This window comes from Centroberyx affinis, unplaced genomic scaffold, assembly GCF_046629955.1.
Source record: "Centroberyx affinis isolate AG114_WGS23_722 - 3 ecotype Tasmania unplaced genomic scaffold, CSIRO-AGI_Caff_v1 ptg003206l_1, whole genome shotgun sequence".
NCBI lineage: Eukaryota > Metazoa > Chordata > Actinopteri > Beryciformes > Berycidae > Centroberyx > Centroberyx affinis.
In genome coordinates, this window is record NW_027281245.1 from 34,813 (window position 1) to 50,974 (window position 16,162).

The 16,162-nt window shown below is 39.9% G+C and overlaps 1 protein-coding gene and 1 pseudogene across 1 annotated transcript; one reads left to right on the forward strand and one right to left on the reverse strand.

Moving 5' to 3' along the window:
* The first annotated feature begins 2,960 nt into the window (after positions 1–2,960).
* On the forward strand, positions 2,961–5,601 carry LOC139660047 (uncharacterized; annotated as a pseudogene).
* Positions 5,602–8,946: 3,345 nt separating this feature from the next.
* On the reverse strand, positions 8,947–14,606 carry LOC139660049 (serine protease FAM111A-like). Its single transcript, XM_071538091.1, has 3 exons — positions 14,580–14,606; positions 10,810–10,866; positions 8,947–10,713 (listed from the first exon to the last, which is right to left on the reverse strand). The coding sequence occupies exons 1-3, from the start codon at positions 14,604–14,606 to the stop codon at positions 8,947–8,949; spliced, it is 1,851 nt and encodes a 616-aa protein (XP_071394192.1).
* Positions 14,607–16,162: the final 1,556 nt, after the last annotated feature.

A 16,162-nucleotide genomic window follows, 5' to 3' on the forward strand; every position in this document is an offset into this window, starting at 1 on the left:
TCAAGCAACCAGAACAAAGAATTACACGTCCGGTCATAACTTTCAAAATAAAATGCCTTTTGACAGACGTTCATTCATTCAACGCTGTTTCGAGCGATCGTGACGTTTTTTATTTTGACGGTAACAACAGGTTGCTTCCGGTATTTTCCTGGATAAATATGACTAACTTGACGTAGGTCAGCGTGGTGTTGTGGGCGGGGCTGTCCAGTTTCGCGCCACTAAGGACAAAACCACTACATATGAAATAGGGTAGTATTTGACTTAGAAGTGTAAATATTACATTATTTTAGAAATAACTACGGATATCAGAATAACAAAAAGAAATAATGAAATTGTATGCATAGAAATAAAAAATATATATGCAAATAGTCAAGTATTTCAGTGACTAGGGGACACAATTCAACCGCAAAGTACCCCTATGGATGGAAATATGTGTAAAACCCATCTCGATATTTCCCGCGAATGTCCTGGGGTCACCGAGGTCATCATTGTGCCCTGCTCCAACAGAGGTTTTGAAGTGTTTGTAGTACTCTCTAACACGGCACACTGGCTGCATCAAAAAAAAAAAAAAGAGTAATCTAATATTAGAGTGTGTACCAAGTACAAAATGTAAATGGTAAAGCAGCAGAAAAATACATTTTTAAGATGGAAAATCATTAGGAAACACATTAGTGGATGGAATAACTAAAACTGAAATGTCTTTTAAGAATAGAAAAAATAACCTCTTTCTCTGTCTCTCTCTCTCTCTCTCTCACACACACACACAGACACACACAATAATGAACACAGCATTGAGAATATTTTTTATTATTAGATATGATTTTGTCCAGAATCCCATGACTATCTGTATTGTAGGTAGAGAGATAACAGAGAAACTATGATCAGGATAGTCTTTTCTTCTACATTCTCTAATTGTGTTGGCTTCTTGTAAATGAAATAATAGCGAAGTTTAACACCTCATCAATTTTCTGGGGACCCCCTGGAACCTCCCTCAAGGACCCCTGGTGGTCCCCCGGGCCCCACGTTGAGAACCACTGCTCTAAGGAACATAGTGCCCTCTTGTGACCAAGTGTCTCAAGACTTGACAAGTCTCCTATCTTTGGACACAGTGACGTTCATTTTATGGGAATATAAGCACCTTTTCATGCTCATTAGCATTCCAAGTGCTTCCCAACCCTTTTCCTTAAGGGACCCCTATTCTATCACTGAGTCAACAGCCGACCCCTGACGAAGTGACATATTTTATGGATATTTCATATTAAATTATAATAAAATATCAGTCAGAGGGACCAAACCACTAATTTTACTTTAATACTTTAACTACATTTTGCTGCTAATACTTATGTACTTTTACTTAAGTAGGATTTTTCATGCAGGACTTTTACTTGTAATGGAGTATTTTTACATTGCTGTATTGGTACTTTTACTTAAGTAAAGGATCAGAGTACTTCTTCCACCACTGGGTATGCAGGCTTCAGCCGAACCCGGAGCGGGGGAGGAGGTGGTACGCCATGTTGTGGGAAAAATAAATAAACACCAAACACACAGTAATAGGAGGGGTATTCCAGAAAGCAGAATGGCAAGTTATCCAGATCTGTTAACTCAGAATTCACGAAAATCCAGGATTTTCTGTTCCAAAAACTGAGATCAGAGTAAGTCTAGATCAGTTACTATGGCAACTTATGTTCTCAAGCTAACCTGCTCTGTGGCAGGTTTACTTGAGGCTGACTTGAGTTAAACCCCGACTGAGCCTGCAGCATTTAAGCATCACACAAGTCAGTTCGTTCAACTTTTCTGGAAAATGGCTTTAAACCTGTCATGGGAGATCCCGTCGACATGGAAGCTCAAATTATTTGCAGGGCTTTACGTTGAGAGAGGGCGATATATATTTTATCACACCCATCTGTAGCATTTCATCGCAAGCATTACCGTTTTTCAAAAGAGTCAATTTATCTGAATAGCTTCTTCAGCCTCACATTTCCCACCTCTCACCTCTGTACACGTTATGCATCGCCCCTTCGTTTTTTCCGCTACTGGAAGCTTTCTGTATAAAATTGGAGATAGAGTTAAGAGATAAGAGATAAGAGATACCCTTTATGTAGGCGTGTGTGTCCTGGAGGTAGTTGCTCTGATCAGCTCCTTCATGCCATCATGATGTACCACTGTCAGAGTAAGGGCCAGTTCCTCTGCTGCTGTGAAACGTGGTGGTGGGACCCTCACCCATGTTACAGCCTCAACCTTCTTTGAATTATGTTTGAATTATGTTGAAACATAAATTTGAATTATGTTCTTATACTTTTTTTTTAAATTATTTGTTGCCAAGAGCATTTCATGCTGCCTGGATTACACCTGAATAAAATATAAAAAAAGAATTAAGAGTGTACAATTCAGGCAATATGTTGCATCCCTCCTATTAATTAAACATTAGTTTACAGAGGTCTGTTAAATGTTGAATGACTAAAACAAGCATTAAACTTGATAGTTAACTCACATATGAAAATCTAAAAATGTTTGACATGCCAAGTCTCACAAGTGTTGCAAGATATATGCTGAAATTCACTGTCAGCTGCCATTAATATTTCATGTTCGGCTGGAGTGAAATATGATGCTCTGCTCTGCTTGTCGCCTCTGAATCCATCATTAATCCTATTTTCAGTCCTCGACTGAGGATGGCTTTATAACTTCACCGTGAACATGCATACTTCAGTCTCAACCTATCCGCACTTGATCAAGCCCAATCACTGAAATCTGAATAAGTTGTTATGGAACCGAAAATTCCCACTATGCCGTTTCTAGCTCACTCAAGTCAGAATTCAGGATTTAGTTTAGGATTTCTTAAACCGTGTTTCTGGAATACCCCTCAGGAGTGCTTGCGAGGTAGCAGGTAGCTGTGCGGCTGCCTCGCTGCTCATTTCGCCTGCTGGTACTTCTGCTTTCGTGCTCTCGCGGGATTTGGCGAGATGACAGGCCATAACTGTGTGGGTTGTGTGGCCCTTCCTCCTATATGAATTGTTTAATTTTGTCAGCACGGTCTCTGGAGGCCCGTTGCCATGTATTTTGAGGGAAAGCATAAGCAGCCTGCTCCATCCTCTGGGCCCCGGCCGCTTAAGCAGATTTTTTGGTGTAGTTCAATAAGCCTTACAACTAGCTACACCGATTACCTTTCGGTTCTGGCCGTTTGTGTCTGAAGAGTCGGATCAGATACGCAGCCATTAACTTCAAAGATTAATTTGCATACTATTTTGGCTGGTAAATTTTTTCAGTTTACCTGCCATTGGCAGATGGGCCAAAAAGTTAATTTTGGACCCTGCTTCACTTGTTTCTTGCGTCTCTTCTACTCCACTTCCTCCACAATACAACCCGTTGGTTCCAGTGGGGGTTTCTGCACAATAAAAAACACTCAAATTCTAGATTCGAAAGAAACATTTATTTATTAATGCTGGCATTTAAGCCATCAGGCTTTCATCAGGGTGTTTCCACAATGACATCAAATTTCTTTTACATTATAAGACAGCCACAGGAGACTGATTAGGGAATGCAACTGTGGAAGGAAATTTGTCCAAGTATTAAAATGCAAAGAAATGTTTGGTGGTTTGGAGTGGTGGGGGTGTGCTGCTCTTCAATTGGTCAGATCAAAGATTGACAGGCTTCTCAATCCCGTCTGTAGTGTCGCTTACAGCAGGGTAACGTGATTTTGCAGTCTCGGGAAAATGTATTTTAAAATCAACAGCATACAACATGTAATCTTGTAAACATGTTAACAATATATTATTAATTTATTAAATAAATATTCAGACATCAGTCACTTAGGACGTTCATAAACAACCAAACAATCCTATCAAATACTGACAGTTTAAAGATCTAACTGCCCCTAAGAAGCACAAATTTCAATAGATAGGCTACCTTACAAATACACTTCAAATCATATATTGAGGAAATTGGAAATGGATACATATTTGGAAATATGTATCAGCTTCTGTTTGCATCACATGAAGACATACCTAGACCATACCATTTTTCACTGAAAAATACACACACTATCAAAATTTTAGAAAATATCTTTCAAAACAGTCTGTCTACAGTATCACTCTGGAAAAGCATCCGATAGAATCTAAAGCCTTTTCTCTTCTCACAGATCAATCCTGCACCCAGTCAAGAGAGAGTGAAGGAGGAGGAGGAGGAGGATGGTGATTCCAGGGTCAGTAGACTGTGTAATGCATTCTACATGCACAAAACAGGTTGCATGTTTACCACATGAATCTCACTTTTATCTTCTTACTCTGATTTCCTGCAGGTGGGACATCCTCATCGTCGCTTGAATAACTTCGGCAAGTGCACCCTCACCCCGCAAGATCCGAACCGTCGCGCTGGATGTACTCTTCCAGGAAGAAAAGGAAGGTCAAAGTTGGGAAGACAAAGAGTCAAATCCCTACTTTCTGAGGAAAACAAGGAAAATCAGGAGCCAAAGGAAGCTGCATCACATGTTTCACAACACAGTAATAAGTCAGAGGCAAAACCAACCTCAGATGTAGTGAACCAGAGAGGCAGCAGTGTCAGCAGCAACGTCACCACTGACCATGAAAAGATTTGTAATATCCCATATAAGGAGAGTCGATGCCCAGGTGATTCCTCTCAGGAAGCATTGAATCTGAAGGAGGAAGACTTTGGTGAGATCCAGCAGTCATTTAGTGAAGAAACAAGAAAGAACACAGAAACAAGCAGCTGCAAGACCTGGGCCAGTCAGTTTGCAAAATTGTTGTTGAGAAGGGTTATCAGGGCACAGGCTTTATCCTGTTTGGTAATGTAATCGTGACTAATGCACACTTATTCAGAGGGTGGGTTGTACAAGTTGGAGATAAGTGGCAGGTAACAACAGATGTATATGCTGTATTTAACTATGGTAAAGATTCCCATCTCGTCAAAGTTAAGAAAACAATCATTGACTTCAATGCTCCTATAAGTGCATGTGCACTAGATTATGCCATACTTGAGCTTGACCTTCACACACAGAAGCCCAAACTACCACCAGGACTTCTAAAGATATGTGGTCCAGTACCTGTGAATGGTAAAATCTACATTATCGGTCACCCAGCAGGAGGTGTGAAAAAACTGGATCCCACATGTATCATTGAGAAAGAGAGGAGAGGGGAGGCTGTAGACAAACATTTAGAGACCTACAAAGACACTCTGTTTACTTTCTACTCAATCGCTGAAGTGCTCAAAAACCAAGGCATTCACAACATAATGCAAGGTGGAGATAAAGTGGACCAAGTAGTGACCTACAACACCTTCATGTATCACGGCTCTTCTGGCTCCCCAGTGTTTGATGCTCATGGCCGAGTGTTTGGTTTGCACACTGCTGGCTGTGGCTATGGGTTTCCAAAGCATGAGCGGAGTGTGATAGAGTACGCTCATCGTTTGGACACCATATTCAAGACATTTGTGATTCAGCTGAAGAAAAGCAAAAATGACAAGCTTTTGGAGAAAGTTAAGGAGGAGGTAAAGAACAACCTCTATCTGAAGGTCCCTCTTAAAGAGGCCCTTGAGTCTGTCAGTGATGATGAGCCATCAGACCCTGTGGAGCCAATGGAGACTAATTAGGTAGCTGGTTACAGCTCCTTCATACTGGTATGTCAAACATCACTTGTTCCCTGGTCACAGGTTGTTAGCACAGCAGCTAGTGTTTTCCAGTTGATCAAATCATTGTTTACTCCCAGTGACACAATGGTTAAAGAAAAGATTATGTACATCTTTTCTCTTATTAAAATGGCTAGTTCTAAATGTGTAAGAGAAGTTACTGACTTGACACGTCATTTTCAGATCTGCCATAGATTCAATGATTTCTGTTGCAAATCCCATAGTTTAGTTTAGCGTTGGTGAAAGGTTACATCTGTTAAAACAAATGAAAAACGTAGTCCACTGCAAATATGAACTGAGATTTTCACATGAAGTGAGTGAATCTGTGTATCAGCAATGTGTATGAGGTGACACTAATAATGATAATGATGAAATTGTTATATCTTTATGATAATAAACATTTAATCATTCTTACATCTTGGACTTTTTGTCTTTGTTTGATCTGATGTTCAGTCAGGAATTATGCATTTGTGTATCGTGTTCAATAATAAGTTCAAAGCTGTGGTCACATCAAGCAAAATACACACAAAGTTCACACTTGAGCCAATTACTGTAAAATGAGTAGCAACCACAGTAATGCCCAACCAGAGCAGCATCTATTGGTAGAAGAACATCTGAACAGTCATTAGTGGCCCAATGTTTTGGCTGTATAGGTGTGTGTATGTCTGTCTGTCTGTCTGTCTGTGTGCATGCATATAGACTGCCTGTGTATGTCATTCCCCTCATTAACATTATGATACAGATACTTATGAAAACAATTCCTCAGATATGAACAAATGCTGTCCTATTGTACAGAAAGACTTCTTGTCATAGCAGTGGCATCAAAGTTCATGCCACAGACTAGAGGTTGCAGATACTTGTTGACATGTGGACTTTAATCCACTAGGAGGCTCTGTAATCCAGGTGTCCACTAGTCACTGCCTGCTTGACCTCCTTTAGCTTTTATTTTGACAGTCAAAATGCACAGAATGACGACCGTGGTCAAGTTCATACTTTATCATGATACTGACATGACTAAAAGAAAAAAAAGACATTCAATTCAAATTCAAACCACAAAAACAGGGGAAGATTCTGTCATTTTTACTGGTGACTCACAGACGGACAACATGGAATACGATGGAAAGTGGAAACAAAATGATTCTTGTGAGTTTTTTCTTTGTTACACACACACACACACACACTCTGACAAAACTGTTGGGCACAAAACAGTGTTCAGATGTTCTTCTACCAATAGATGCTGCTCTGGTTGGGCATTACTGTGGCTGCTACTCGTTTTACAGTAATTGGCTCAAGTGTGGACTTTGTGTGTATTTTGCTTGATGTGACCACAGCTTTGAACTTAACTTATTATTGAACACGATACACAAATGCATAATTCCTAATTAAGAGCTGCCCCCTTGTGGTTTTCTTCGCAACCACATTTACCCTGGGTAAAAATCGAAGCATTGGCCGCAAAAGGGCTAGGTTTAGATGCATACTTGTATTCCGATTCTTGTAAGAACTTAAAGAAAATCTCTCTCAACCCTTTTGTTAGAAATACTCTGTTGGTATGGCATGAGGCGCAGAATGCTCTAGGCAAAATCCCACCTCCATCCCGCTTCTCCCCTATTTGGGGTAACACAGACTTCAAACCTGGGAAGATTCAAGCAGTGGTCACAAAAAGGCATTCGTAGGATCATGGATCTTTATGATGGGGTTACTTTGATGTCATTTAACGACCTCAAAGATAAACACAATGTTCCGCAGTCCCACTTCTTTAAATACTTACAGTTGTGCAGCTTTATTAGTTCAAAGTAAAACCATTCATTAAACTGTCCCCCTCTAACAGTACTAGAACAGTTCGCGACCCAGCACCAACATAGTAGAGGCCAGATCTCTCTACTCCATGATACATTCTCATCTTACTCTAAAGAATCATCTGACTCTAAAAGAGCATCATGGAGTGAAGATTTGCATGAGGATGTTCTGGATTGTGAATGGAGCTAGATATGCACTAAGGCCCAAAGCCTTTCAATAAATTCTAGACTTAAACTGATTCAATACAACTGGATAATGAGAACGTACATTACCCCTGTAAAGATAAATACATTTAATCCAGACATCCCAGACACCTGTGTTAAATACCAAACTCATAAAGGAACCCTTTTCCACTGTATTTGGGAATGTGAGAAGATGCAAACATTTTGGAAAGAAGTAATAAGTTTAATTTCCCAAATAACCTCTAAGCCCATCCTTCTTAGTCCCAAACTCTGCATCTTGGGCCTATACCCTAAAAATCTATCTTTGGGAAAGCATGAAATTAAAATGGTTGATCTCTGCTTAATTCACACAAAACGTCTGATCGCGATCTACTGGAAAAATGTGTCATGCCCTCACATCAACCACTGGCTTAAAGGACTATCATCCTGTCTTGCACTAGAAAAACTAACATAGTCTCAAACGTAAGCTCTGTGAATTCTACAAAATTTGGGGCCTTTTTCTACGTCTTCTTGAAAGCGAAAGATCTGCAACACCTTCATGAATTCATGAATCCTCTCCTGGCTTGTCCTATATAGGCGTTTGATACTATAGTATGTACATTTGTATTGAAAATATCTATTATTCTTATGCTATGCTCTACATTTGTATGACACTGCTCTGGTTGTTACTGCTCTATTGTCTGCACATTCGCTGTACTTTATATGTCTAAATTGAAATGCACTGTATCTTTTATCTCATTGCCATAGCTGCAACTCCTCTTTTTCTTTTGTTTGTTTGTTTTTCTTTCCTGGATGAGATGTTTGGGGGAGAGGGAAGGGGCAATTGTCTACATTGTATGTTAACTTTTACATTGTATCCTTGATTTAATTTTCATCAAAAATAATATAATAAAATAATAATAATAATAAAATAATAATAAAAATAAATGGTTTAAAAAAAAAAAAAGAAGGTCACCTCATATTCATTGCTGATACACAGCTTCACCAGCACTAAACTAAACTATTGGATTTGTAAGAGAAATCACAGACTCAATGGAAGATCTGAAAATGACAGGCGCATTGTCTGTTGTCAAGTCAGTCACTTCTCTTACCCATTTAGAATGAGACATTTTTAATAAATCACAAGATTGACATATTTACATTTACATAATCCTTTCTTTTTAAAATGACTGACCATTGTGTCACTAGGAGTAAACAATGATTTGATCAACTGGAAAACACTAGCTGCTGTGCTAACCACCTCTGACCAGGGAACAGGAAGTGGTGTCTGACATCCCAGTATGAAGGAGCTGTAACCAGCTACCTAACTAGTCTCCATTGGCTCTGATAGCTAGGGTCTAGGGTCTGATGGCTTAATATCACTGACAGACTCAAGGGCCTCTTTAAGAGGGGCCTTCAGATAGAGGTTGTTCTTCACCTCCTTCTTAACTTTCTCCAAAAGCTCGTCATTTTTGCTTTTCTTCAGCTTAATCACAAATGTCTTGAATATGGCGATCAGAGGATGGGCGTACTCTATCACACTGCTGTCAATCTCTTCACAGAAGAAGCCAGCAGTGTGCAAACCAAACACTCGGCCATGAGCATCAAACACTGGGGAGCCAGAAGAGCCGTGATACATGAAGGTGTTGTAGGTCACTACTTTGTCCACTTTAGCTCCTCCCTGCATTATGTTGTGAATGCCATGATTTTTGAGCACTGAGCAGAGAGGAAACACATGGTCTTTATAGGTCTCTACATATTTGTCTACAGCCTCCACTCTCTTCTCTTTCTCAATGATACATATGGGATCCAGTTTTTTCACACCTCCTGCTGGGTGACCGATAATGCAGGCTTCACCATCTACAGGTACTGGACCACATATCTTCAGGAGTCCTGGTGGTAGCTTGGGCTTCTGTTTTGTCTGAGAGGCCTCTGACTCTGTCTGAGGAGCTGCTGTCTGTGTGTCAGGGTCAAGCTCAAGCTCAAGTATGGCATAATCCAGTTCATGTCCACTTGCATGATAATTGCAGTCAATGATTGTTTTCTTAACTTTGACCCAATAGGAATCTCTACCAGATGGGTTTTCATAGTTAAATACAGCATGTACATCTGTAGTTACCTGCCACTTATCTCCATCTTGTACAACACAGTCTTTGAATAAGTGTGCAGTAGTCAGGATGAAGTTATCAAACAGGATAAAGCCTGTGCCCTGACAAACATCCCCAACAACAACTCTGCAAACTGATTGGCTCAGCTCTAGCAGCTTCCTGACTCTGTGAACTTCACTAAATGACTGCTGGATCTTTCCAAAGTCTTCCTTCCTCAGATCCAATGCTTTCTGATAGGAATTACCTGGGAATCGACTCTCCATCCATTGTTTCAGTTTGAGTCTAGAATTCTCTGCATGGTCAATGTTGACGCTGCTGCTGACTTTGCTGTTGCCTGAGATTGGTTTTGCCTCTGACTTATCATCACTGTGTTGTGAATCATGTGATGCACCTTGCTTTGCCTGCTGCTTTTCCTTGTTTCTGGATTTGGCTGGTGTTCCTCGTGGAAGACATATCTTTAACTCTTTTCCATTGAGGTCGTTAACCTGGTGATCATGTTCAATGCATAGGTCTGAACCTGCATTATCAGAGAGGGTGAAGTTGCCGAGGGTATTCATGAAGCGACCATCTCTTTTCAGAGCTTCTTCCACAGTGATCTCCTTCTCTGCATAGATGCAGAGATACTTCAACTGTTTGAAAGCATTATTTATAAACAGCTGTTTTGTTTTGGCGTTTGTTCCTCCCACTGTATCAATGTAGAATGTAATGTATCTACTCTTTGGGAGTATTGCTTGCTGGGGATCTTGGGTCTCTTCAACCTGTTTTGATTTACATGATATGACCACCAACTCATCATCCCCAATCAAATGACAAGGAAAATGTGTTGCAACAGCGATTTTCTTCTCTGCTCTGCCCGACTGAATTACAATATTGTTATCTGAATAGTTTTTTGCATTATATACATCTCTTGTTTTTAGAGCCTCCAGGACTGTGCAGGGTTGATTACAGGTAATTATGTAAGTCTTGCAATCGTTGATGAATTGAAATCTGAAACACCGAGGATATCCCTCCTGCAGGAAATCACAGCAAGAAGATAAAAGTGAGATTCATGTGATAAACATGCAACCTGTTTTATGCATGTAGAAAACATTACGCAGTCTACTGACCCTGGAATCACCATCATCCTCCTTCTTCACTCTCTCTTGACTGGGTGCAGGATTGATCTGTGAGAAGAGAAAAGGCTTTAGATTCTATCAGATGCTTTTCCAGAGTGATACTGTAGACAGACTGTTTTGAAAGATAATTTCAAAAATTTTGATAGTATGGCATTTTAACTGAGATTTTGTGTTTCAAACAGGAAATATTCACAAAATAATCGGAAAAGGTCGGAAAAGTCACTCTCAGAAACAGAGAGATTCAAAAGACGGTCGATACCTTACTTTCATGGACTGAAAACACCACTACAGTGTTTTAATAGCAGACTGTCAGGGAATCCAAACACCACTATGGTGTTTTGATTGCTTACTTTGTGGCACTTCAGACACCACTATGGTATATTTAATCCCTTTTGTCATGTACTCCAAACACCACTATAGTGTTTAGCATTGTTTCATATGGTTTCATATCGATACACCCTCATATGGTGTATCAACCAACATTTTTACCTATTTGTCAAATATTGTTCAATGAATTAAAATATCTTTACTACAAATGAGGACAGAAAAAGATTTTTACTTTTTACTTGCTACTTACTATGCTTCATTTATGCTTCATGGAGTCACAAACAAATCTTAGTTTTATCAATAAACAATCAGCTGCATACAAGATATCGTATTGTAAGGCCATCCATGCCCACATGAAGCAATGACATACATCATATGTCCCTAAGTTTCGTACAAATTCGTAAGTAACGTCAAAGATATTGTGTGACAATTATATTGTGTACTGTACTATAGACAACTACACAATAATGAATAAACATTGGTTCAGTGGCATTCAAAATGTTGTGTGTGATGGAAGGACTGATGGACGCACAGACGGATGAACAGACAGGGACTGATCCATAGTATCCATATATTATCTGTTAGGGTTAGGATTAGTCCGTAGTTGTATACATTTTGGGATACTGCTACCACAAAATGAAGTACGAGAAAGCAAGGGCAGTGAGGGCATCAGAGAAGTTGTGCACCGCCAATACAGCTTTATTTGTGGCTACTAAAATCTTTGTGCTGTTAGAATGGGCCAGTGGTTGAAATATAGGGAGTTACAGGGCCGACTGAAGCATCTTGTGTGGTTGATGTTTCCACCAAAATATTGTTTAAAGTGCTCCCAAACACTGATATCAGTGTTTCAACTCGAGCACCCCCCAAACACCAATTCCAGTGTACATAGCACTGCTTCTGGTGTTTCAGAACCTGATAACTGCTGTCTCCGTACTCCCTCTTCTAACAGTGTAGGAAATGACTGAATGATATTAGAAATGGCAGCAGGGTGCAATTTGTAGACAAAAACAGAAGGGGGATAGTTTTGGAATGCATTTTTGCCTGGTGATATGTTACACAAGGAGGTATGAAAATGAAAAATACAAGTGCAAACCGCTATCATACAAGTAATGTTTCCCTAAAGAATTCTATCCATATATGAGACACACACAGAGAGAGAGAGAGAGAGAGAGAGAGAGATTGCTTCTGAGTAGGAGAACACCGAGTGTGCGTACCTCCATGCAAACATGTGGACACTTTCTGACTGAGCTGAGGTGAGTGTGATATAGCTATGTGGCAAAGAGAAGGATAATATCAAAGAGGGAATTTGTGCGACATTTTATTTTGAGCCTTAATCTTTTCAGTCCATAGCAGCCTGTTAGGTCTCAACAGAGTTAAATATATACCAGTGGAGTAAATAAGTTTCCATATTGTCACCATATCGTAAGGTAATGTGGGAATAGGAATAACGCACAACGGATCATAAATCAGACCTACTGTGTGACTGTGCGTAATGGCTGTGCGTAAAAATACCTTTGAAGCTTTGGCTTTTTTTTTTTTTGGCAATTATTACTATTAGCCTACTGAATTATTCTAGAAACGATATAGCTGCAATTATTCTAGAAATGACTGAATTATTCTAGAAACGATATATATAGGTATTATAGAAATGACTGAAGGAGGCAGCAGTGTGTCTGTGTGCTTCTCTCTCTGTCCGCCACCACACGTTGCTATTTGTCACTTTGATCATGACTGTTATCAAGGCAGAAATACATTTGATTTAAAAAAAATATATAATCTGGTGCATTTTCAGCAGCGGCGCCTAGAAACACTGGATCTACAGTTCTCAATGCACAGCAGCATAGCCTACCAAGTGAGACTATTTCGACCAAAAATACAGTTATTTTGAACATATCTTTAGCATGGCATGTCATGATCTTACCGTGGCAGCCGGCCACAGTAGAATATATACAGTAGCCTATAAGGGAAATTACCGGGTTTACGTGACAAGCTCAATAAAGCCAAAAAACACGCTGCAAAAGCCGGGGAGAGTGGAGCCGCAGGGGAAGAGATACAGAGGGAAGAAAGGTGTGTGTGTGTGTGTGTGTGTCTGTTTACCACCCCTCCCCCTTGTTTGACGGACAGCCTCCAGCTCCTCCTACAAACCCTGTTGTTCTGAAGAACCATGAAGGTTCAGGGCTTCTGGAAGTTCGTTTTGGGAGGTTCTCAGAAGCGGTTCTGAGGAAGCATATCCAGGCCTTTAGTGAGATGATGCGCTTTGTCAGATGACCTCTAGAGGGCGTTTTTGACTGTGAGATGACTGTGAGGTTTTGAGATGCAGTGTTTCCCATACAGAAGCACACAATTTGGTCAGTGTGTAGAAATGGATCTAAATCGATCTCTAATGCGCATCATGTCATGTATGTCATTTGGAGATGTGCAGACAGCAGACCAGCAGCACTGAAGTTAATCCACAGTCTCCCAGTGTGAAAACAAAAGTGAAACTTGACATTCCATAGTCAGTAACAGGGATTTGTAGACAGTAACTCGTCTTCGCTGCCCTACAAACTGTAACGGTAGGTGACTTTAACGTTACCTTGTGGTATTTAAGTAACGTTAGTGGAATTAGGTCATTTAACCGTGTCGCAGTGCACACGCACCGTGGGTCTGTACAGGATCTGTGCTTGTTTACATTTCTGATCTCTAGAGGAGAAATTACTATATCCCCGAAATGAGTTTTGGGGATATTATGGATATTATTATTATTATGGATTCACCCCACCCGCCGCCGCTTCCTTCATGTGAACACAATAACTTGAGCAGTTTTTATAAGAATCTTTTCAAATTTGGTATGGACATTGATGACCCCTAGAGGAAGAACTCTATTGATTTTGATATGTTTATGATTATTATAACTGTTATTAATTAACTGATTAAATTCATGTCAATGTCCCTCCTGGAGCTGGTTGGGTTCAGTGTCTTGTTAAAGGACTACAATTACAGCTGCAACCCCTCATGCTACAGTAGCATATTACCTATCTGCTGTGGTCATCAGAGGTTTAGGTATCTCAGAGCTACCTTGACACAAAGGTAATAGATTTCACACACACTGGTTTGACCATCTGTTGAGGTCAAGTTCACCAGTTTGAGATTCATAATGTTCTGAGGTAATTTTATGCACAAATGATTGTGAGGGGTCGGCGGTATGCGTAATTGTGAATGGATAGACAATGACTGTGCAAAGTCTTTGGTCATGACACAGTGAGATGAGTTGGTCCTTGGTCGAGAACTGAGGGTGTGCAGAACACTCTCACTGGACCCAACTGACTGTAAGGTGTATAGGCAGCATGCATAGAACATATAGAATCTCTCCTCCCAAACCTCAGTCATAAGCTCCATAAAAAGCTTCTCCAATATCAATACATGAATTCTGTGAGGACTGTATAGCAATTTACCGTCAGTTTGCGGAGTCCCTCTTCCATGTTTTGAGGATTCAGGGAAGTCGACTCTGTCCTGTACAAAGAATTGACATGTTCAGCACCCACAAGATATTTGATCATTATTATTAGTAGTAGTAGTATTAGTAATAGTACTAGTAGTATAAAGGAATGTGCATTAAGAAGTTAAATGAAATACAATGTTAGTTGACTCTGTGTAAGGCTGCCAGTGGTTTAGTGCTTTGTAAATATAATACACACAGGAATGTGTATAAAGAGGAAATTAGTTTGGTGTACCCTGATTGTGAGGTTGAGAATTATGAAGACACAAGCAGCACTGCAGCAGTAGATCACTCTGCACGGTTAAAAACAAGTGCCGGATAACTATGGGACAAAAAACAGGCAAACACTGAGTCATTTTTATCACATCACTTGGTAACTAGTGTACAACAAAATAACTGGGTTATAAAAAGGTAAATTGGTTTCACTCAGTTTAAACTTGACACATTTTAAATTGTTTATCTTAGTTCTCCAGATCTCAAGTTGATGTATGGGTCACAACAAAGCACATCAATTGTCAAATGCAATGAAAACACTTTTAACTATTCTAAATTCCTTTCTGCATTAAACAGTTGTCTAATTAATCAGGATGTAAGTCACGCCTGTGTGTTGATTAGTGATGAACCCATAGAGATAAAACAGTAGAGGGGACATTACATCATTAACTGTGTGAGAACCGTCCGCCATCTTGCCTGGGTCCACGTTGCCTGTTAACTACAACAGCTGCCTATTGGCAGCAAACATGGCTGTTCTGATTTGTACATAACTGCTGCACATCAGTATAGAGTAGAAGACAGAAATTGTTTTACATACTAGCTTTAACTAAGACACCTTAAAGCACAACATTTCTGGCTAGTAGCCAACAGACTGGAGTTCTATTTGAAATAGTTTGTAGCCTAACGGTAACGTCAGCTAGTTAGCTGTTAGCTGTTAGATGCTATCGTTACATTTCAGTTTGTATGTTAGTTGGCTAGGTCTCTGCTATTGCCACACAAACACTGATGTTTCTGAGAGCAATCAGCACACTGCATCCATCATTATGTTCACACAGCTGTTTCTATAGCAAAAGGAACATAGCATTAAAACATATGTGTACACATACTTTCACATACATGCACACATAAATACATGATACAATTACAGCAATAACCCCCCCCCACTGCTATTAAGTGTGAAATTATAAAATCAAATAATTGAAACAGAGCCCCCCATTAAAAACAATATTAAAAGAAAAAAGAAAGAAACATTATTGTAGTACTTTGCTGTCCTGCATGCTGTCCAACCATGCTGCCCTATTGTAACAATAGTATTTCTTACATATCTATGACCCGGTTTACCAAATGCTGTGAGCTATCAAATTAACAACTTTAACAAAAGCAAAGAGAGAGAGTGAGTTACTTTGAGGCCTGCTTCCACCTCTCCAACGCACCAGATGTGCTCTGCTCTCCCCTGTGATCTATTTTTGGCAATATTTACTCCTGCTGCACAGCTCAGAACTATGCGTGGGGGTTCCTGTGCATGAGTAGTTCGAGTGATCGGAG

Bases quoted from the DNA above. Each gene is read 5' to 3' on its own strand.
- LOC139660049 (XM_071538091.1), bottom strand. From the start codon at position 14,606: ATGGAAGAGGGACTCCGCAAACTGACG. The intron at 10,867-14,579 runs GTAAATTGCTAT...CTCTTCTCACAG, and splicing joins AGGGACTCCGCAAACTGACG to ATCAATCCTGCACCCAGTCA. The intron at 10,714-10,809 runs GTCAGTAGACTG...GATTTCCTGCAG, and splicing joins AGGATGATGGTGATTCCAGG to GAGGGATATCCTCGGTGTTT.